The sequence below is a fragment of the Ranitomeya variabilis genome, unplaced genomic scaffold (assembly GCF_051348905.1).
Source record: "Ranitomeya variabilis isolate aRanVar5 unplaced genomic scaffold, aRanVar5.hap1 Scaffold_243, whole genome shotgun sequence".
Lineage (NCBI taxonomy): Eukaryota > Metazoa > Chordata > Amphibia > Anura > Dendrobatidae > Ranitomeya > Ranitomeya variabilis.
In genome coordinates, this window is record NW_027508000.1 from 16,355 (window position 1) to 40,470 (window position 24,116).

At 47.8% G+C, this 24,116-nt stretch overlaps 1 protein-coding gene across 1 annotated transcript in view; it reads left to right on the forward strand.

The window, feature by feature from the left end:
• The window catches only part of LOC143789408 (neuronal acetylcholine receptor subunit alpha-9-like), a 45,324-nt gene that overhangs the window by 15,357 nt on the left and 5,851 nt on the right, over positions 1–24,116 (forward strand). The window contains exon 3 of the mRNA XM_077279005.1: positions 17,579–18,111. Within this exon, the coding sequence (XP_077135120.1) occupies positions 17,579–18,111 (533 nt within the window). The remainder of the gene's footprint in view (positions 1–17,578; positions 18,112–24,116) is intronic.

Below are 24,116 nucleotides of genomic sequence, written 5' to 3' on the forward strand. Positions count from 1 at the left end.
TAGCCGTGGAATGTACCTAGCTGTTGTGAATTCCATTCTTGGGCTCCCTCCTGTGGTCGTGAATGGTACTTTTGTGAGTTCTGTCCTTGGGCACCCTCTGGTGGCTTTGAGTGGAACTGCTGATCTTTGAGGTTGGCTTTCTCAGCTGCCCTCGTTTATTGCTGCTGCTGGCTTCCCTATTTAACTCTGCCCAGGTCGTTAGTTCATGCCAGCTGTCAATGTCTCAGTACTGGTTCAGATCTCTCTTGGATTTCTCAGATGACCTGTCTACTCCAGCAGAAGCTAAGTCCTTGATAGTCATTTGCTGTTCATCGGTTTTTGAATATATTTTTCAGTACATGCTATGTTTCAGTCCAGCCTGCTATTATGATATTTCCTTGCTAGCTGGAAGCTCTGGGGGTGCAGAGCTGCACCTCCACACCGTGAGTCGGTGTGGAGGTCTTTTTGCACACTCTGCGTGGTTTTTGTAGTTTTTTATACTGACCGCATAGTTCCCTTTCCTATCCTCTGTCTATCTAGAGAAGATTCGGCCTCCTTTGCTAAAATCTGTTTCATTCCTGTGTTTGTCACTTCCCTCTTAACTCACAGTTAATATTTGTGGGGGGCTACCTTTACTTTGGGGAATTTCTCTGAGGCAAGGTAGGCTGCTATTTCTATCTTTAGGGGTAGTTAGCTCTTAGGCTGTGAAGAGGCGTCTAGGGAGAGTTAGGTACGCTCCACGGCTATTTCTAGTGTGTGTGATAGGATTAGGGATTGCGGTCAGTAGAGTTACCACCTCCTCAGAGCTTGTCCCAGGTTTTCTGTTTTAACCTTCAGGTCACTTCGGGTGCTCCTAACCACCAGGTCCATAACAGTACAGCTGGCCAGCAAAGTGTTAATGCATCTCAAAAGAGGGATAAGAGAAGTTCTGAGTCAATTTTTTTTTCTTTGCAGCTTGTTTTGTCTTTCTTTTCCCCTTAACCTCTGGGTGGTTCAGGACTCAGGTGTAGATATGGATATTCAAGGTTTGTCCTCTTGTGTGGATCAACTCACTGCTAGGGTACAGAGTATTCAAGATTATGTAGTTCAGAATCCGGTGTTAGAGCCTAGAATTCCAATTCCTGATTTGTTTTCTGGGGATAGATCTAAATTTTTGAATTTCAAAAATAATTGCAGACTGTTTCTTGCTCTGAAACCCCGCTCCTCTGGTGATCCCATTCAGCAAGTAAAGATTATTATTTCTTTGTTGCGTGGTGACCCGCAAGACTGGGCATTCTCCCTTGAGCCAGGAAATCCTGCATTGCTTAACCCCTTCCCGACCCATGACGCCTATGCGGCGTCATGGAATGATCGCATCCCTGCAGATCGGGTGAAAGGGTTAATTCCTATTTTACCCGATCTGCAGGGAGAGGGGGAGTTGTACTTCAGCCTAGGGGGGGTGGCTTTGCCCCCACGTGGCTACGATCGCTCTGATTGGCTGTTGAAAGTGCAACAGCCAATCAGAGCAATTTGCAATATTTCACCTATGAAAATGGTGAAATATTGCAATCCAGCCATGGCCGATGCTGCAATAGCATCTGCCATGGCTGGAAATCATGTTCTGGCCCCCCCCACCGCCCCCGATCTCCTCCCCAGTCGTCCGTTATGTGGCCCGGTCCTCTCCGTCCTCCTGTTCGCTCCCCCGTCCTCCTGCCCGCTCCCCCGTGCTCCTGTCCGCTCCCCCCGTCCTCCGATCCCCCCCCCCTGTGCTCCGATCCACCCCCCCACCACCCCCTCATACTTACCGAGCCTCCCGGTGTCCGGCCGTCTCCTCGCTGGGCGCCGCCATCTTGGAAAATGGCGGGCGCATGCTCAGTACGCCCGCCGAATCTGCAGGCTGGCAGATTCGTTACAGGTACATTTTGATCGCTGTGGTAGGTTCTACCACAGCGATCAAAATAAAAAAATAATAAATAACCCCCCCCCCTTTATCACCCCCATAGGTAGGGACAATAATAAAATAAAGAAAATATTTTTTTTTCTTTTTCCACTAGGGTTAGGGTTAGAACTAGGGGTAGGGTTAGGGGTAGGGTTACGGGTAGGGTTAGGGTTAGGGGTAGGGTTATGGCATGTGCACACAGAGCGGATCGGCCGCGGATCCGCAGCGGATCGGCAGCGGATCGGCCGCGGATCGGCAGCGTATCCGCAGCGGAACGGCCGTGGATCGGCCGCGGATCCGCAGCGGATCGGCCGCGGATCGGCAGCGGATCCGCAGCGGATCGGCCGCGGATCCGCAGCGGATCGGCAGCGGATCGGCCGCGGATCCGCAGCGGATCGGCCGCGGATCGGCAGCGGATCGGCCGCGGATCCGCAGCGGATCTGCAGCGGATCGGCCGCGGATCCGCAGCGGATCGGCAGCGGATCGGCCGCGGATCCGCAGCGGATCGGCAGCGGATCGGCCGCGGATCCGCAGCGGATCGGCAGCGGATCCGCCGCGGATCGGCCGTGGATCGGCAGCGGATCGGCAGCGGATCCGCAGCGGATTTGCCGCGGATCTGCAGCGGATCGGCCGCGGATCCGCAGCGGATCGGCAGCGGATCTGCAGCGGATTGGCAGCGGATTGGCCGCGGATCCGCAGCGGATTGGCCGCGGATCCGCAGCGGATTGGCCGCTGCGAATTCGAAGCAGTTTTCCATCAGGTTTACAGTACCATGTACACCTAAGGAAAACCAAATCTGCTGTGCCCATGGTGCGGAAAATTCCGTGCAGAAACGCTGCATTGTATTTTCCGCAGCATGTCAATTCTTTGTGCGGATTCCGCAGCGTTTTACACCTGTTCCTCAATAGGAATCCGCATGTGAAATCCGCACAAAAAAACACTGGAAATCTGCTGTAAATCCGCAGGCAAAATGCAGTGCCTTTTACCTGCAGATTTTTCAAAAATCGTGTGGAAAAATCTCACACGAATCCGCAACGTGGGCACATACCCTTAGGGTTAGGGTTGGAATTAGGGCTAGGGTTGGAAATAGGGTTAAGAATAGGCTTGTGGTTAGGGTTACGGATAGGGTTAGGGGTGTGTTGGGGTTACAGTTGTGGTTAGGGTTGGGATTAGGGTTACGGTTGGGATTAGGGTTAGGATTAGGGTTGGAATTAGGGTTATGGTTGTGTTGCGGTTAGGGTTGTGGTTAGGGGTGTGTTGGGGTTAGGGTTGTGATTAGGGTTATGGCTACAGTTGGGATTAGGATTAGGGGTGTGTTGGGGTTAGTGTTGAAGTTAGAATTGAGGGGTTTCCACTGTTTAGGCACATCAGGGGTCTCCAAACGCAACATGGCGCCACCATTGATTCCAGCCAATCTTGCGTTCAAAAAGTCAAATGGTGCTCCCGCCCTTCCAAGCCCCGACGTGCGCCCAAACAGTGGTTTACCCCCACATTTGGGGTACCAGCGTACTCAGGACAAACTGGGCAACAACTGTTGGGGTCCAATTTCTCCTGTTACCCTTGCAAAAATAAAAAATTACTTGCTAAAACATAATTTTTGAGGAAAGAACAATTATTTTTTATTTTCACGGCTCTGCGTTATAAACTTCTGTGAAGCACTTGGGGGTTGAAAGTGCTCACCACACATCTAGATAAGTTCCTTCGGGGGTCTAGTTTCCAAAATGGGGTCACTTGTGGGGTGTTTCTACTGTTTAGGCACATCAGGGGCTCTGCAAATGCAATGTGACGCCCGCAGACCATTCCATCAAAGTCTGCATTTCAAATGTCACTACTTCCCTTCCGAGCCCTGACGTGTGCCCAAACAGTGGTTTACCCCCACATATGGGGTATCAGCGTACTCACAACAAACTGGGCAACAAATATTGGGGTCCAATTTCTCCTGTTACCCTTGTGAAAATAAAAAATTGCTTGCTAAAACATCTTTTTTGAGGAAAGAAAAATGATTTTTTATTTTCACGGCTCTGCGTTGTAAACTTCTGTGAAGCACTTGGGGGTTGAACGTGCTCACCACACATCTAGATAAGTTCCTTGGGGGGTCTAGTTTCCAAAATGGGGTCACTTGTGGGGGGTTTCTACTGTTTAGGCATATCAGGGGCTCTGCAAACGTAACATGATGCCCGCAGACCATTCCATCAAAGTCTGCATTCCAAAACGTCACTAATTCCCTTCCGAGCCCCGGCATGTACCCAAACAGTGGTTTACCCCCACATATGGGGTATCAGCGTACTCAGGAGAAACTGGACAACAACTTTTGGGGTCCAATTTCTCCTGTTACTCTTGCAAAAATAAAAAATTCTGGGCTAAAAAAATATTTTTGAGGAAAGGAAACACATTTATTATTTTCACGGCTCTGCGTTATAAACTTCTGTGAAGCACTTGGGGGTTCAAAGTGCTCACCACACATCTAGATTAGTTCCTTGGGAGGTCTAGTTTCCAAAATGGGGTCACTTGTGCGGGAGCTCCAATGTTTAGGCACACAGGGGCTCTCCAAACGCGACATGGTGTCCGCTAATGATTGGAGCTAATTTTCCATTCAAAAAGCCAAATGGCGTGCCTTCCCTTCCGAGCCCTGCCGTGCGCCCAAACAGTGGTTTACCCCCACATATGGGGTATCATCGTACTCAGGACAAACTGGACAACAACATTTGGGGTCCAATTTCTCCTATTACCCTTGGGAAAATAAAAAATTCTGGGCTAAAAATCATTTTTGAGGAAAGAAAAATTATTTTTTTATTTTCACGGCTCTGCGTTATAAACTTCTGTGAAGCACCTGGGGGTTATAAGTGCTCACTATGCATCTAGATAAGTTCCTTGGGGGGTCTAGTTTCCAAAATGGGGTCACTTGTAGGGGAGCTCCAATGTTTAGGCACACGGGGGCTCTCCAAACGCGACATGGTGTCCGCTAAAGATTGGAGCCAATTTTTCATTGAAAAAGTCAAATGGCGCTCCTTCCCTTCCGAGCCCTGCCGTGCGCCCAAACAGTGGTTTACCCCCACATATGAGGTATCAGCGTACTCAGGACAAATTGGACAACAACGTCCGTGGTCCAGTTTCTCCTTTTACCCTTGGGAAAATAAAAAAATTTTTGCTAAAATATCATTTTTGTGACTAAAAAGTTAAATGTTCATTTTTTACTTCCATGTTGCTTCTGCTGCTGTGAAACACCTGAAGGGTTAATAAACTTCTTGAATGTGGTTTTGAGCACCTTGAGGGGTGCAGTTTTTAGAATGGTGTCACTTTTGGGTATTTTCAGCCATATAGAACCCTCAAACTGACTTCAAATGTGAGGTGGTCCCTAAAAAAAATGGTTTTGTAAATTTTGTTGTAAAAATGAGAAATCACTGGTCAAATTTTAACCCTTATAACTTCCTAGCAAAAAAAAATTTGTTTCCAAAATTGTGCTGATGTAAAGTAGACATGTGGGAAATGTTATTTATTAACTATTTTGTGTCACATAACTCTCTGGTTTAACAGAATAAAAATTCAAAATGTGAAAATTGCGAAATTTTCACATTTTTTGCCAAATTTCCGTTTTTTTCACAAATAAGCTCAGAAATTATCGACCTAAATTTACCACTAACATGAAGCCCAATATGTCACGAAAAAACAATCTCAGAATCGCTAGGATCCGTTGAAGCGTTCCTGAGTTATTACCTCATAAAGGGACACTGGTCAGAATTGCAAAAAACGGCAAGGTCATGAAGGGGTTAATGTGGATGCATTTTTTCTAGCGCTTGGATTGCTTTATGACGAACCTAATTCTGTGGATCAGGCAGAAAAGATCTTGCTGACTCTATGTCAGGGTCAGGATGAGGCAGAAGTATATTGCCAGAAGTTTAGAAAGTGGTCTGTGCTTACTCAATGGAATGAGTGTGCCCTGGCAGCAATTTTCAGAAAGGGTCTTTCTGAAGCCCTTAAGGATGTTATGGTGGGGTTCCCCACGCCTGCTGGTCTGAATGAGTCAATGTCTTTGGACATTCAGATTGATCGGCGTTTGCGCGAGCGCAAAGTTGTGCACCATTTGGCGGTGTCCTCTGAGCAGAGGCCTGAGCCTATGCAATGTGATAGGACTTTGACCAGAGCTGAACGGCAAGAACACAGGCGTCAGAATGGGCTGTGTTTTTACTGTGGTGACTCCTCTCATGCTATCTCTGATTGTCCTAAGCGCACTAAGAGGTTCGCTAGGTCTGTCACCATTAGTACTTTGCAGCCTAAATTTCTCTTATCTGTTACTCTGATTTGCTCACTGTCGTCCTACTCTGTTATGGCATTTGTGGATTCGGGCGCTGCCCTGAACTTGATGGACTTGGAGTTTGCCAGGCGCTGTGGTTTTTCCTTGGAGCCTTTGCAGAGTCCTATTCCCTTAAGGGGAATTGATGCTACGCCATTGGCCAAGAATAAACCTCAGTACTGGACTCAGCTGACCATGTACATGGCTCCCGCACATCAGGAAAATATTCGCTTTTTGGTGTTGCATAATTTGCATGATGTTGTCGTGTTGGGTTTGCCATGGTTACAGGTTCATAATCCAGTACTGGATTGGAAATCAATGTCTGTGTCTAGTTGGGGTTGTCAAGGGATACATGGTGATGTTCCTTTGATGTCAATTTCTTCTTCCACTCCTTCTGAAGTCCCTGAGTTTTTGTCGGATTACCAGGATGTATTTGATGAGCCCAAGTCCTGTGCCCTACCTCCTCATAGGGACTGTGATTGCGCTATTAATTTGATTCCTGGTAGTAAGTTCCCTAAGGGCCGACTGTTCAATTTATCTGTGCCAGAACATGCCGCTATGCGGAGTTATGTAAAGGAGTCCTTGGAGAAAGGGCATATTCGCCCGTCTTCGTCGCCGTTGGGAGGAGGGTTCTTTTTTGTGGCCAAGAAGGATGGCTCTCTGAGACCCTGTATAGATTATCGCCTTCTCAATAAAATCACGGTCAAATTTCAGTACCCTTTGCCTCTGTTGCCTGATTTGTTTGCTCGGATTAAGGGGCTAGTTGGTTTACCAAGATTGACCTTCGAGGGGCGTATAATCTTGTGCGTATTAAACAGGGCGATGAATGGAAAACAGCATTTAATACGCCCGAGGGTCCATTTTGAGTACTTGGTGATGCCATTCGGGCTTTCTAATGCTCCATCTGTGTTTCAGTCCTTTATGCACAACATCTTCCGGAAGTATCTGGATAGGTTCATGATCGTATATTTGGATGATATTTTGGTCTTTTCGGATGATTGGGAGTCTCATGTAAGGCAGGTCAGGATGGTGTTCCAGGTCCTTCGTGCTAATGCATTGTTTGTGAAGGGCTCTAAATGCCTCTTTGGAGTTCAGAAGGTTTCCTTTTTGGGCTTCATTTTTTCCCCTTCTACTATCGAGATGGATCCTGTTAAAGTTCAGGCCATTTATGATTGGACTCAACCTACATCTGTGAAGAGTCTTCAGAAGTTCCTGGGCTTTGCTAATTTTTACCGTCGCTTCATCGCTAATTTTTCTAGTGTGGTTAAGCCTTTGACTGATTTGACGAAGAAAGGCGCTGATGTGGTGAATTGGTCCCCTGCGGCCGTTGAGGCCTTTCAGGAGCTTAAACGTCGTTTTACTTCGGCCCCTGTGTTGCGTCAGCCAGATGTTTTGCTCCCTTTTCAGGTCGAGGTTGATGCTTCTGAGATTGGGGCAGGGGCTGTTTTGTCTCAGAGAAGTTCTGATGGCTCCTTGATGAAGCCGTGTGCTTTCTTTTCTAGAAAGTTTTCGCCTGCCGAGCGTAATTATGATGTCGGCAATCGGGAGTTGTTGGCTATGAAGTGGGCATTTGAGGAGTGGCGACATTGGCTTGAGGGAGCCAAACATCGCGTGGTGGTCCTGACTGATCACAAGAATCTGACTTACCTCGAGTCCGCCAAGCGGTTGAACCCTAGACAGGCTCGATGGTCACTGTTTTTCTCCCGTTTCGATTTTGTGGTCTCATACCTTCCGGGATCTAAGAATGTGAAGGCTGATGCCCTTTCTAGGAGTTTTTTGCCTGATTCTCCGGGAGTCCCTGAGCCGGCTGGTATTCTCAAAGAGGGGGTGATTCTGTCTGCCATCTCCCCTGATTTGCGGCAGGTGCTGCAGGAGTTTCAGGCTGATAGACCTGACCGCTGCCCAGTGGAGAAACTGTTTGTCCCTGATAGATGGACTAGTAGGGTTATTTCTGAGGTTCATTGTTCGGTGTTGGCTGGTCATCCTGGGATTTTTGGTACCAGAGATTTGGTTGCCAGGTCCTTTTGGTGGCCTTCCTTGTCACGGGATGTGCGTTCTTTTGTGCAGTCCTGTGGGACTTGTGCTCGGGCCAAACCTTGCTGTTCTCGTGCCAGTGGGTTGCTTTTGCCTTTGCCTGTCCCGAAGAGGCCCTGGACACATATTTCCATGGATCTTATTTCTGATCTTCCTGTCTCTCAAATGATGTCCGTCATCTGGGTGGTTTGTGATCGGTTTTCTAAGATGGTCCATTTGGTACCCTTGCCTAAATTGCCTTCCTCCTCTGATTTGGTTCCATTATTTTTTCAGCATGTGGTTCGTTTGCATGGCATTCCAGAGAACATTGTGTCGGACAGAGGTTCCCAGTTTGTTTCTAGGTTTTGGCGGTCCTTTTGTGCTAAGATGGGCATTGATTTGTCTTTTTCTTCAGCGTTCCATCCTCAGACAAATGGCCAAACCGAACGAACCAATCAGACCTTGGAAACCTATCTGAGATGCTCTGTTTCTGCTGATCAGGATGATTGGGTGACCTTCTTGCCATTGGCCGAGTTCGCCCTTAATAATGGGGCTAGTTCTGCTACTTTGGTTTCGCCTTTTTTTTGTAATTCTGGTTTTCATCCTCGATTTTCTTCAGGGCAGGTTGAGCCTTCTGACTGTCCTGGTGTGGATTCTGTGGTGGACAGGTTGCAACAAATTTGGACTCACGTGGTGGACAATTTGACGTTGTCTCAGGAGAAGGCGCAACGTTTTGCTAACCGCCGTCGCTGTGTTGGTCCCCGACTTCGTGTTGGGGATTTGGTTTGGTTGTCTTCTCGTTATGTTCCTATGAAGGTTTCTTCTCCTAAGTTCAAGCCTCGTTTCATTGGTCCTTATAAGATTTCTGAAATTATCAATCCTGTGTCATTTCGTTTGGCCCTTCCAGCTTCTTTTGCCATCCATAATGTGTTCCATAGGTCGTTGTTGCGGAGATATGTGGCGCCTATGGTTCCTTCTGTTGATCCTCCTGCTCCGGTGTTGGTTGAGGGGGAGTTGGAGTATGTGGTGGAGAAGATTTTAGATTCTCGTATTTCGAGACGGAAGCTTCAGTACCTGGTTAAGTGGAAGGGCTATGGTCAGGAGGATAATTCCTGGGTTGTTGCCTCCGATGTCCATGCTGCCGAATTGGTTCGTGCCTTTTATTTGGCTCGTCCTGATCGGCCTGGGGGCTCTGGTGAGGGTTCGGTGACCCCTCGTCAAGGGGGGGGTACTGTTGTGAATTCCGTTCTCGGGCTCCCTCCTGTGGTCGTGAATGGTACTTTTGTGAGTTCTGTCCTTGAGCACCCTCTGGTGGCTTTGAGTGGAACTGCTGATCTTTGAGGTTGGCTTTCTCAGCTGCCCTCGTTTATTGCTGCTGCTGGCTTCCCTATTTAACTCTGCCCAGGTCGTTAGTTCATGCCAGCTGTCAATGTCTCAGTACTGGTTCAGATCTCTCTTGGATTTCTCAGATGACCTGTCTACTCCAGCAGAAGCTAAGTCCTTGCTAGTCATTTGCTGTTCATCGGTTTTTGAATGTATTTTTCAGTACATGCTATGTTTCACTCCAGCCTGCTATTATGATATTTCCTTGCTAGCTGGAAGCTCTGGGGGTGCAGAGCTGCACCTCCACACCGTGAGTCGGTGTGGAGGTCTTTTTGCACACTCTGTGTGGTTTTTGTAGTTTTTTATACTGACCGCATAGTTCCCTTTCCTATCCTCTGTCTATCTAGAGAAGATTCAGCCTCCTTTGCTAAAATCTGTTTCATTCCTGTGTTTGTCACTTCCCTCTTAACTCACAGTTAATATTTGTGGGGGGCTACCTTTACTTTGGGGAATTTCTCTGAGGCAAGGTAGGCTGCTATTTCTATCTTTAGGGGTAGTTAGCTCTTAGGCTGTGAAGAGGCGTCTAGGGAGAGTTAGGTACGCTCCACGGCTATTTCTAGTGTGTGTGATAGGATTAGGGATTGCGGTCAGTAGAGTTACCACCTCCTCAGAGCTTGTCCCAGGTTTTCTGTTTTAACCTTCAGGTCACTTCGGGTGCTCCTAACCACCAGGTCCATAACACTTAGCGCTCCCTAGACATCTCGACACAGCCAGAGGACTAATTACCCCTAGAGATAGAAAAGGGAAAACTATCTTGCCTCAGAGAAAATCCCCAAAGGATAGACAGCCCCCCACAAATATTGACTGTGAGAGGAGAGGGAAAAAACATACACAGACTGAAATGAGAATTTAGCAAAGGAGGCCACTTCTAGCTAAATAGAAAGGATAGGACAGAGTACCATGCGGTCAGTATTAAAACACTAGAAAATATCCACCACAGAAAATACAAAATCTCCACAGCTAACTAAAGATATGGAGGGTATATCTGCATCTCCAGAGATACCAGCTTGGCTAAACAAATCCTTATACAGACCAAGCTGGACAAGACAAAAACATGGAAAAGAACTGAACAATAAGGCCACAGCATGTGGACAGCAAAAATCAAGGCCAGAACTTATCTTGTTGAAATGAACTGCAAAGCAGAAGAGACCAGGCAGGGATGTGAATCCTCCAGGAACAATGGACAACTGGCACTGACTAAAGGGTGAAGCAAGACTAAATAGCCCAGTCAAAATTGCAAAAAGTGAACACCCCTGATAAATGCTGCGATTCAGAGACAGCAGCGCTACCACTTACAACCACCGGAGGGAGCCCAAGAGCAGAATTCACAACATTACACATCATAAACCACATGACGTACAGTCCATTGCGTTATATATCATGGACTTATCACGACACTCAGTCAGTACATGCAGCCTATAGCCTTCTGTGCTAAATATTACAATCCCCTTGTCCGGGGTTACCTCTCAGGAGTACCAGTTCACACGATGACTTCACATCAGTCCAAGGTCCTCAACACGGACTGTCCAGGTCGACAATCTCCCAGTGCTTCCAGGATGACTCCACCAGCCAGGAGCCTCCAACACTGACCATACAGGACCTACAGCACCCAGGCCACTCAGCAGTGTCCAGCCAGGACACATGGAAAGTCTGTCCACACTTGCAGACTACCAAACACTCCGGGTTACATCACAGCGACAAGTCTTCTCTGTGATACATACCGTCCATCAATCACATGACCAGTCGTTGTTTCAATACAATTATGTCTCCAAGTGCATCTTGAAGTGCACACACAGTGCCCCCTGGCGGTAACATTGGTCACTGCACCACAATATATATATATATATATATATATATATATATATATATATATATATATACATATATATATATATATATATATATATATATATATATATATATATATATATATATATATATATATATATATATATATATATATATATAGTGTGTGTGTGTGTCACTGACATCTATATATGTATGTATCCTATGCATATACAGTGGGTATGGAAAGTATTCAGACCCCTTTACATTTTCACTTTGTTTCATTGCAGCCATTTGCTAAATTCAAAAAAGTTATTTTTTTTCTCATTAATGTACACTCTGCATCCCATCTTGACTGAAAAAAACAGAAATGTAGACATTTTTGCAAATGTATTAAAAAAGAAAAACTGAAATATCACATGGTCATAAGTATTCAGACCCTTTGCTCAGAAACTCATATTTAAGTGACATGCTATCCATTTCCTTGTGATCCTCCTTGAGATCGTTCTGCTCCTTCATTGGAGTCCAGCTGTGTTTAATTAAACTGATGGGACTTGATTTGGAAAGGCACACACCTATCTATGGCTACTTTCACACTAGCGTCGTGCACTGCACATCGCAATGCGTAGTTTTGTAGAAAAAACGCATCCTGCAAAATTGCTTGCATTATGCGTTTTTTCTCCATAGACTTGCATTAGCGACGCAGTGCGACGGATTGCCACACGTCGCAACCGTCGTGCGACGGTTGCGTCGTGTTGCGTCGGACCGTCGGCACAAAAAAACGTTACATGTAACGTTTTTGGTGCGTCGTGTCTGCCATTTCCGACCGCGCATGCGCGGCCGGAACTCTGCCCCCACCTCCCCGCACATCACAATGGGGCAGCGGATGCGTTGTAAAACTGCATCCGCTGCCACCGTTGTGTTTTCTACTCACAGTTTGCGTCGGGACATCGCCACGTCGCATTGCGACGTGCGTCGTACGACGCAAGTGTGAAAGTAGCCTAAATAAGACCTCACAGCTCACAGTGCATGTCAGGCCAAATGAGAATCATGAGGTCAAAGGAACATTGCCAAGGAGCTCAGAGACAGAATTGTGGCAAGGCACAGATCTGGCCAAGGATACAAAAGAATTTCTGCAGTACTCAAGGTTCCTAAGAGCACAGTGGCCTATAATCCTTAAATGGAAGAAGTTTGGGACCACCATAAGTCTTCCTAGACCTGGCCATCCAGCCAAGCTGAGCAATCATGGGAGAAGAACCTTGGTGAGAGAGGTAAAGAAGAACCCCAAGATCACTGTGGCTGAGCTCCAGAGCTGCAGTAGGGAGATGGGAAAAAGTTCCACAAAGTCAACTACTATTGCAGCCCTCCACCAGTCGGGCCCTTATGGCAGAGTGGCCAGACGGAAGACTCTACTCAATGCAACACATATGAAAGCCTGCATAGAGTATGCTAAAACACACATGAAGGACTCCCAGACTATGAGAAATAAGATTCTCTGGTCTGATGAGACAAAGATAGACCTTTTTGGTGATAAATCTAAGTGGTATGTGTGGAGAAAATCAGGCACTGCTCATCACCTTCCCAATACAATCCCAACAGTGAAACATGGTGGTGGCAGCATCATGCTATAGGGGTGTTTTTCAACTGCAGGGACAGGATGACTGTTTGCCATTGAATGAAAAATGAATGCGGAAAGAGTACAGTGATATCCTAATGAAAACCTCTTCCAGAGTGCTCTGGACCTCAGACTTGGCCAAAGGTTCACCTTCCAACAAGACAATGACCCTAAGCACACAGCTAAAATAACAAAGGAGTGGCTTCAGAACAACTCTGTGACCATTCTTGACTGGCCCAGCCAGAGCCCTGACCTAAACCCAATTGAGCATCTCTGGAAAGACCTGAAAATGGCTGTCCACCAATGTTCACCATCCAACCTGACGGAACTGGAGAGGATGTACAAGAAAGAATGGCAGAGGATTCCCAAGTCCAGGTGTGAAAAACTTGTTGCAGCATTCCCAAGAAGACTCATCGCTGTACTAGCTCAAAAGGTGCTTCTACTCCATACTGAGCAAAGGGTCTGAATACTTATGACCATGTGGTATTTCAGTTTTTCTTTTTTAATATATTTGCAAACATTTCCACATTTCTGTTTTTTCAGTCAAGATTAGGTGCAGAGTGTACATTACTGTTAATAAAATGAACTTTTTTGAATTTACCAAATGGCTGCAATGAAACAAAGAGTGAAAAATTTAAAGGGGTTTGAATACTTTCTGTACCCACTGTATGGAGGACTATGGGATGCATTAAACTATATTGAAGACTATTGGGTGCATTATACTATATTGAGGACTATGGGAACTGTATTATACTATATGGAGGATTATGGGGAATGCATTTTACTATATGGAGGACTATGGGGTGTGCATTATACTATATGGAGGACTATGGGGTGTGCATTATACTATATGGAGGACTATGGGGAAGGTATTATACTATATTGAGGTCTATGGGGAGGGTATTATACTATATGGAGGTCTATGGGGAACAGTATACTATGTGGAAGACTATTGGGCAAATTGTACTACATGGAAGACAATGGGGTGTGCATTATACTAAACAAGCAAAATGTTGCCTATTCATGAAGTGATTGGATTGTTTATGCCGAAACAGAAATCATTGTTCTCAGCTGCACTTCACCTGGTCAAAACTGCAGACATGCTGCTGATAACATGATACTGTATCGGGACAGATTGATCTACTATTGATCGTTCTGTGCCCATCACTCTTCCTCAGCCGGTGTAAGGAGGCTGGAAAACAAGCGTTGAACGACTTAAATTTTGTTGATCATGCTTGTTAAGTGGCCTGAACTCAGCATATATAAATACAAACAAAATGTTTCTGTGTGATGGTGCAGTATGTTAGCATTTGTGGCCCACTTTAAACTTTTGCCCAGGGCCCCACCTTGTCTAAAACTGACCATGAACAGTTGTTCTTACTCCCCTGTCTCCTCCTCCTCCTCCTCTCATACTGTCCCATGGTTGTACAGTTGGGTACCTCGCCGATGTTGGGACAGTAACCTGTTGTGAATTCTGCCCTTGGGTTCCCTCTGGTGGTTGTTGGTAGTAATGCAGTTGTCCCTGGGTTGCAATCCTGGGCAGGTGTCCCTGCTGATTGCAGCTCTGACTGGGATATTTAGGTGTGCAGGATTCATTAGCCCTTGCCAGTTGTCCATTGTTCTTGGAGGTTTTGCATCTCTTTCTGGTTCCTCCTGCCCTGCTGCCAAATCAGCAAAGATAAGTGTCTGGTTTTGTTTCTGCAGCACACATGCTGTGTGCTTTACAATTCAGTACTATTCAATGTTTTTTCTTGTCCAGCTTAGACTGTGTTTGGATATTTCAGTCAAGTTGGATTCTCAGGAGATGCAGATATACATTCCATGTCTTTAGTTAGATGGTGGAATTTTTGTATCATCTGCTGTGGATATTTTTAGGGTTTTAATACTGACCGCTTAGTATTCTGTCCTATCCTTTTCTATTTAGCTAGCTTGGCCTCTTTTGCTAAATCCTGATTTCTGCCTGCGTGTGTCTTTCCTCTAATACTCACAGTCAATATTTGTGGGGGGCTGCCTATCCTTTGGGGTTCTGCTCTGAGGCAAGATAGAATTCCCATTTCCATCTATAGGGGTATTTAGTCCTCCGGCTGTGTCGAGGTGTCTAGGATGTGTTAGGTACACCCCACGGCTACTTCTAGTTGCGGTGACAGTTTAGGGTTTGCGGTCAGTACAGGTTCCACCTACTCCTGAGAAAGTCTCATGCGGCTCCAAGGCCACCGGATCATAACAGTAACCACCCTCCAAGCCACGTGTGGACAATAGGCCTCATAACGTTGTAAATTGGCACACAGAGGCTTAAAGGGCAGTACTACCACAGATATGGGTGCAGTGTACAGAGTACACACAGCGGCTTAAAGGACAGTAGTCCCTCAGATATGGGTGTGTATGGGGTACAACCAGGGTGGTTGTCATGGCTGAGCACTCCGGTGTATCGGTGCCCTGGCCTCCCATTACATGAAAACATTGTCCAACACTTCGCGTACCTGTGGCTCCACTTTCTGCGCCGACAGGGTCACCTCTGTTATTCTGTAGGCTTCCAACAGTCGGTATTACAAAGATTGAGACACAGTCCTGTTCAGCTTTCAAATAAACAACTTTACTGTTTCCTTTACACAGCACATCCATATTCTTCTCAGCCTTGACAGTGGGATTCATATTACACATCTTTACTTCTTGCCCTGCGCTTTCCTCTCTGTCATACAGCACACACCCTGGTTGGACTGTTCCACACGATTTCTCAGAGTCCTCCCAACTTGGCTCTGCAACGGTCAGTCCTTCCTTAGCCTGTTTCATGCCAGACAAGAGAGTTTCTATCTCCAAAGCTAGATGCCACTTGGCGAGTGACCTGCCCTCCTGTACTGTGCTTTGTGGTGACCCAGCATACTCCTGTTCCACGCTCAATGCATCTGGGAGTTCCCTCAGTGGCCATTTTTCCCCGATACTGAGGGCATCTGCCCAAGCTATAAGCTACCACATCATAGAGCTACCTGTGCCCCCATCCTGTCACTGCTTCTGTCTTGTTTCTCCTTTCCCGCTGCTGTACTGGCCTCTGCAGTACTGGCCCAATGCTGTGGATGGCTGCGCTTCTCTCTTAATAAATGTTGCGTGGTTGCTCCTATTGTCCTGGGCACTTAAGCCCGTGTGGACTATCTGGGCACCCGGGCCCTTCTGACCCAAAAGAGGAAGTTCCCCCTCTCTTAGTTGCAGCTGACCTATCCTATATTAACTATTTCCTAACTATGTGGAACTTCTATTTGCACTATGTGCACTATTCTGAGCTACTCCATCTAGTGGACAGACTTCAGTACTACGCTTTCCCTATTTAACCGGCACACCAAACAGCAACACATACATTTAGCAGATTAAAGGATAAGAAAGACAATATACCAGTATATATATATATATATATATATATATATATATATATATATATATATATATATATATATATATATATATATATACTGTATATATATATAATATATATATATATATATTTCATAGTGAACAAGACACGGTAATACACCTGATCGTGTAGCAGTACCATTATATAAGAGTGATAATACACTAAATCGTTTAGAAATACCATCATATATTAACCAATACACATATTCCGATAACATATGGCACCGGGACGAGAGAAAGTCAAAGGTATAAACATATTATATCATACACCCTACAGGTGCAGAGTACAAACAGTGGCTTAAAGGACAGTACTCCCACAGGCGAGGGTGCAGAGTACACACTTGGCATGTCTGTGATGGCTTCAGAAGTGTCCATAGTCTAAAATCTTGTTGATTAGCTGTACTGCAGCCTTTCAACAAGCTTTATTAGACTGGCGAACGCAAATAGGAAACTGAACATACAGTAAAAAGTCAGTGTTTGGAGTTCGGTAACAGGCACTAGGTGTCCGGTACAAACCCCAAACTTTCCAGTTCAGTTTCGCTCATCCCTAATTATAAGCCGTGATTAATGACTCTGGTGGGAGCTCCGGTGTTGGTCTGTGCTGTTTGTGGCGGTGAAACTTGATCCTGCACCGAACAGCACCGGAGCTCCGAGATCAAAGTGAGTAAGTTACTGCTCGTAATCTGACAGATCTGCCTGTCATTGCTGCTGTGGGAAGGAAAACTAAATTTCTAACCGTGGCTCACATGCTCTTGCAAGAGCAAAGTCAGTGTGAAGCCGCAGGCGCTGGACAGATGGAGCTCCGGGCACAGTGACTGCACACACTGATCTGCAGAGGTTTAAAACACGAGAAGAGAACGGGAAGCTGAACTAGCTGGAATGAGGAGTAAAGCAGACAAACGTATAGACACTGGAGGGGAAATATTCAGACAAATAAACTTTATTGCAGTCCAAGATTTCCAGGGTAGTGCACTTTTGATCCGGGACCTTGGCCCCGATCAAAGTGCCTAGCAGTGTTCCTGGCAGTATGCCACTGGATGGGGTCCCCTGGGGAAGTGAGGCCCTAGGCATTTGACTAGTTTGCCAGCCCCTAACGCCGGCCCTGCACATAGGTTTCCAAATTGTGTCTTGAAACTAATGTACACTAGGAGAGTCAATTACAGCCATGTCTTTTACTGCTTTCTTAAAACAGGGCAGATGATGAGTTTGCTGAGCCAGTAAATACAAATGTCGTCCTCCGATATGATGGAAAAATCACATGGGATTCTCCCGCTATAACCAAAAGCTCCTGTGTAGTGGACGTCTCGTATTTCCCCTTTGACAACCAGCAATGTAACCTGACCTTTGGTTCGTGGACCTACAATGGGAACCAGGTGGACCTTATAAATGCTATGGATACTGGGGAACTCTCGGACTTTGTGGAAAATGTGGAGTGGGAAATGCAGGGTATGCCAGCAGTGAGGAACGTCATCACTTATGGGTGCTGCTCAGAGCCTTACCCTGATGTCACCTTCACTTTGATCCTTAAGAGAAGATCTTCTTTTTACATTTTCAACTTGTTAATACCCTGTGTCATGATATCTTTCCTGGCTCCGCTAGGTTTCTATCTTCCTGCAGATTCAGGGGAAAAAGTTTCTTTGGGAGTGACCGTTTTACTGGCTCTCACTGTCTTTCAATTAATGGTAGCAGAAAGCATGCCTCCTTCTGAAAGTGTGCCGCTGATAGGTAAGTTCTAGGTATCATCAATACCACCACTGTTTTTATTGGGGCTCTGCCCAGCAACTTGTTGCAATCAAGTGGATATAAATATAGCCATTATTATAATACAATCTTAAATACCAAAAGGGACATTCTCATCTGATTCCACAGAATATGCCATCAATGTCTGATAGGTCCTGGATCCCAATTCTGAGCACTCTGCTTATTTTGAAAACCGGGTTCCCCTGTCTCATTGCTGCTATCACTTGCTCATCTTCTATCAGAACTCCTATAGATGTCAATGGAGAGAGCCATGCGTGCATCCTTAGGATCAATGGCGATCAATCAATGTTGCCAGTCAAGTGAGGTGCAATGCAAGGCAAAGTTTCATGTACAGTGGAGATTCTGTGCCTGGATGAACAATGAAGAGATTATTCTTCTCATAGGCAGGGGTCCTGAAGTCTGGATCCTTAAAGGGCGTTTCCCATGAACAAAAGTTCATTTACATGACTAGATATTGGAATAATAATAATTTCCACAATTGGATGTGTTTAAATAAAATGTTCCTGTGCTGAGATAATCTTATGAATGTCCCCTGCTGTGTACTGTGTAATGGCTGTGTCTGACTGTGCAGGGACATGGGCTGATCATACCACAGCTCCTGGGCAGGGGAGGAAGCAAAAGAGAATAGAGACATTACAGCACAGGATCATAGCTGATTCTTTCCTTGAAGGAAAATATTGTTTAAAACCAGGCAGGGAAATGTATTAACTCACAAAAATATCGGCTGTGATCACATACCGTGAAACCAACTCTGATCCCATGTCTGTATACGTTTTTTTTCTCCCCCTTCCCCCCGCACAGGAGCGGTGGTATGATCAGCCCATGTCCCTGCACGGTCAGACACAGCTGCAGCACCCCAGAGTCCTGGTTGTTGCAGTACTGTAGCTCCGCCACTATGGGGAGCTATGGTACGTCTGATTGCACTAAAGGAGTTTCTCTGACCAGGTAACACCTCACTACACTTCACACTCCGGCCACCAGGGGGGGTGGTCCTATCTAGTAGGCCACTCCTCACACTATGGTAAAACTGGGGGTTGGACAGGAAGATGGGGAGAAGTAGCTGGGGAGAGCTAGTGAGAGGACCTGTCAGGGATGGGATCCTGGCAGACTCCTCAGAGCAGAACTAACCAGTGCACAACGGGAATACAGTAAAGAAGTATTGGGACCAGAAGGAGTCGTGCTGTTAGACCGAGGCAACATCCTTCTGAGGCGCAAACAGTCGGTGGCCGGAACGCCGAGCAAGTAAGAGACTTTAAGTACACTGCAAACCACGGCCGGACAGCTAATTACAGGTTGGCTGTCTCACTTAACACCTAAGCAGACAACGGAGGCAGCTGTGGGAGAGGGGCGACTCTAGGGTCCCGGAAGAACTCCAGGCCTACCCCGTCATACGGGTGCGTCCTACCATATCACCTGGAGGACGAAGAGAACGAACAATAGAGACAGACAGAAACAGTTGTGAGGACTATCCCGGGAGCTCAGCAGGGAAGAACTACAACACCCAGCGCTAGCAGGTAGACACTGTTTCCCACCTGTAAAGAGAACTCCTGATGTGCCTTTGGACCGGCCGGTCTCTGACAACCCAGTTAACAGCGCTCTGGACTGAGGTCTCCAAAACCTTCAGTAAAGAGGTAAAGAGACTGCAACCTGGTGTCCTTGTTATTTACCGCGACCTGCACCTCACAACTGCACCATTACAACACCACTTATTGCACCGGACGTCCCCCACTGACAGACAGGGCCACGGACCGGGTCTAGCCACCGTGACAACCCCAGGACTGAGACCCAGAGGCCCGGCTCCGGGTACCCCTCGGCCCTGCGGCGGTGTGGGGGCGCTCCAATTTGGCGTCACGAACAGGATCTACTTAAGCCTGAAGAATCAGGTCATGTGTGCCTTGGAACTGTGATTTATTGTGCTTGGACTGTACTTTATTGAAAAGACTGTGTGCTGTGCCATTTACCGCCAAAATTCGCCATTGCCGCGCACGGAGGGAGGAGCCCTAGCTACGCGGGCGGAACCAGCCAAAAGAAGCGCGGAACGGAAAGCGCGGTAAGGCGCCAATCCCGGAAGAGGAACTCCGACCTCCAGCAGGTTAGTGGGAGGAAGGGACAGCCATGTCTGAGTCGGGAGGAGAGGAGGTGGCGGTCGCAGCCGCGGACGTAGGGGCAGCTCCGGTCCACGCAGCGGGCGAAGCCGCGGCCCTAATACCACCACCGGTTGCCGCAGAACCCGCTGTTCCCCTCAGCCGGCCGGACACTGCCGCTAACACAAAAGCCATAATGCCCTTTTCTATGCCGTACCTGCCCGGAGCGGCCTGGCTCCCACGATACTCTGGGGAGTCGCATACATTCACTGACTTTAAGGAAGGGCTCTGCAGCCTGCTCGAGTTCTATCCCCTGACAGAGCCCCAGAAGGTTCATATGATAACCGGCCAACTCTTTGGGGCGGCTCTGAGAGAATTGAAATCCTGGCCCGCTGAGGATAAAGGAACTGCACAACAGATTTTTGCCAAGCTTAAAGCCACCTTTGATACTCGCACTGCTACGGAAATTAAACTGACTTTTTATGGATGCAAACAGAGGCCGCAGGATAGCTTACGGGACTATGCTCTTAATCTCCAGGAGGCGATGCGGGCCATTAAGCAGAGTGACCCCGGCAGCATGCAGGATGAGGATAAACTTCTGAAGGAGCGGTTCATTGAGGGGCTCCTGTGCAGTCACCAGCGGGGCCAATTGCACTTCCTGGCCATGCAAAATCCAGACTTGACTTTTGCGCAGTTCAAAGATAAAGCTATCCAGGCATTGCAGGAGCGACAGCCCAGCCGCGCAATACCACCCAGGCGCCCCGCTCTCACATACCATCAGGAGGTGGCATCGGATACCCCAGTTGCCGCGGAGGCCGACGCCCAGAGCTTCGAGGACGACTCTCCTGCAGGACTCCGTCTTCAGATGCAGGAGCTGACCAAGAACGTTGCTGCCCTAGCCCGGACGGTGCAGTCCCTACAGGAGGCCCCCAAGAAAAAGATCCAGCTAGCCTCCGGACCAGAGGATGTTCCCTGGACGCGACAGAAGAGGACCCCACCGACCAGAGGCCGGGACAGCGATCGTTTCCATCAGGACGGACGACCCATCTGCCGCCGATGTCACCAGGTGGGCCATCTTGCAAGGTACTGTCCTTTAAACGAGCAACCCCTGGGGCAAAGGGCCAACCCCCAGGAGTAGGACGGTCAGGCCCGCAGCATTGGAGAACCAAGTATATTGGAGGACGACCAGTTCTCCCTGTAGTGATTGATGGAATCCCCTTGAATGCTTTGCTGGACACCGGTTCTCAGGTGACGACTATACCTTACGTGCTCTACAAACGGTATTGGGAGGACGCTGATATTACTCGTGGCCCTGACGATGAATTCACCATAATCGCCAGTAATGGTCAGCCGTTGCCACAAGTGGGGTATAAGGAGGTCACCATCAAAGTGGGGCGGGTGGAATTGAAAGCCCAAGGGATTGTGATTGTTGATATTGATCGTCGAGAATGTAATCCCATGATGACTTTTGGTACTAATGTTATAGAAAATTGTCTTGCAGAAGTGATTGTTTTGTTGCAACAGGTGGCAGAAACCGCTGGCCACCGTGAGCAACGTGCCCTGCAGAAGGAAATCAGAGCTCTGATGCAGAGACAGCAGGTAGAGCTGACTGGTGGTGAGATTGGTCGTGTCACTGTGAGTGATTCAAACCCCATCGCGATACCCCCCAAGAGTGAAATGCTAATATGGTGTCGAGCAGCCATAGGCCTCAGGGGTAAGGACTACCAGGCCTTGGTAGAACCCGTATATTCAGACCATAGGCCTACTGTTCTGACAGCCCGGGGGGTGGTCGACGTCCGTCAGGGGAGAGTGCCCGTACGTGTCCTCAATTGTGGGGAGGAAGAGGTTCACCTCACCAAGTATACCACGCTCGCCAAATTGTTCACTCTCAATAATAATGTGATACAGACACCTGAACCCTTGGTCCCGTCAAACTTGGCGGCGAACAAAGGTTCTGCAGAGCCCTCGAAGGACTGGTGTCGGGAATTGCATGTGGGCACTGACTCTACCCCATCCCATCAAAAACAGGGGGCCTACAGGGTGGTACACGAGTACGAGCAGATATTCAGCAAACACCCCTCAGATTTTGGGCAGGTGAAAGGGATCCAACATCACATCCCCACGGGAGATCACCGACCCATAAAAGAGAGATATCGCCCTCTACCCCCAGCTCATTACCAGTGTGCCAAGGACATGTTGCGGGAAATGAAGGAGGCTGGGGTGGTGAGAGACAGCTGTAGCCCCTGGGCAGCTCCGTTAGTCCTTGTTAAAAAGAAAGATGGTACAATGAGGATGTGTGTTGATTACAGGCAGTTGAATCGCATTACACATAAGGACGCATACCCACTGCCTAGGATAGAGGAGTCTCTGGCTGCCTTAAAATCTGCTAATTACTTCTCTACCTTAGATCTCACCAGTGGGTACTGGCAGGTTCCTGTAGCGGAGGCGGACAAAGAGAAGACGGCCTTCACGACGCCAATGGGTCTCTGTGAGTTCAACTACATGCCCTTCGGATTGTGCAATGCTCCCGGAACGTTCCAGAGGATGATGGAGTGCTGCCTGGGACACCTGAACTTTGAAACCGTGCTGCTATATTTGGATGATGTCATTGTCTTCTCTAAGACCTACGAAGACCACCTGAAGCACCTGGCCGAGGTGTTTGAAGCCCTATCCAACTTCGGCTTAAAGGTGAAACCGTCCAAGTGTCATCTGCTGAAACCTAAAGTGCAGTACCTGGGCCATGTGGTGAGCGCTGAAGGAGTGGCCCCAGACCCCGACAAGGTCACAGTGATTAAGGACTGGCCAAAGCCCAGTGACCTCCACGAAGTCCGGCAGTTCCTCGGGCTGGTAGGCTATTACCGGAGGTTCATTAAGGACTTCACCAAGAAGGCCGCACCCTTGCAAAACCTGTTGGTGGGCCAACCAAAGAAGACCAAGGGGAGGAACACCCCCTTTGATTGGAACGAAGAGCTGGAGGAATCCTTCACCTGTTTGAAGTCGGCACTGACGGGAGAAGAGGTACTGGCTTACCCCGAATATGACCAACCGTTTGTGCTGTACACAGATGCCAGTAATGTGGGACTAGGAGCCGTGCTGTCTCAAGTCCAGAAAGGCAAGGAAAGAGTGATCGCTTACGCCAGCAGGAAACTCCGTCCCACGGAAAGGAACCCTGACAACTACAGTTCCTTCAAACTGGAATTCCTTGCCCTTGTCTGGGCAGTGACAGAGAGGTTTAAGCACTACCTGGCCTCCGCGAAATTCACCGTCTTCACGGACAACAATCCGCTAACGCATCTGGGTACTGCCAAACTCGGGGCTTTGGAACAGCGGTGGATGGCCCGGCTGTCCAACTATGATTTCACCATCAAATACCGGGCAGGACACCAGAATGCCAATGCCGATGCTCTGTCCCGAATGCCCAATTTGCCAGAAGTGGGAGAAGACCCGGAAGGCACTTGAAGAGGTGGAGCTGCCTGCCTTCCATCGCCCCAAAGCCACTCAGAACTCTCACCATGTGAAGAACAGGCACAAGAACCAACCGGATGCCACACTGAATCCCCTGCCCCACCACGGATGGGCAGAAACCCAGGATAGTGACCCCGCGGTCCGTCAGGTGAAGGAGCTCTTGACGCAGGCTGGGTTGCACCCTGGCCCAGACGATCCACAAGAAACCCAACAGCTGTGGAAGGGGAGAAGCAAGCTGTTTATCCATGATGGCAAGCTGTGCAGGAGGAGCATTGACCCACGTACTCATGAATTGGTGTGGCAGATAGTGGTGCCCAGGCGAGATGCGCCCATGGTTCTGGGAGCCTACCATGATGGAGCCGGACACTTCGGATGGAGGAAGCTAGAGAAGCTGCTCCGAGGGAGGTTCTATTGGATTGG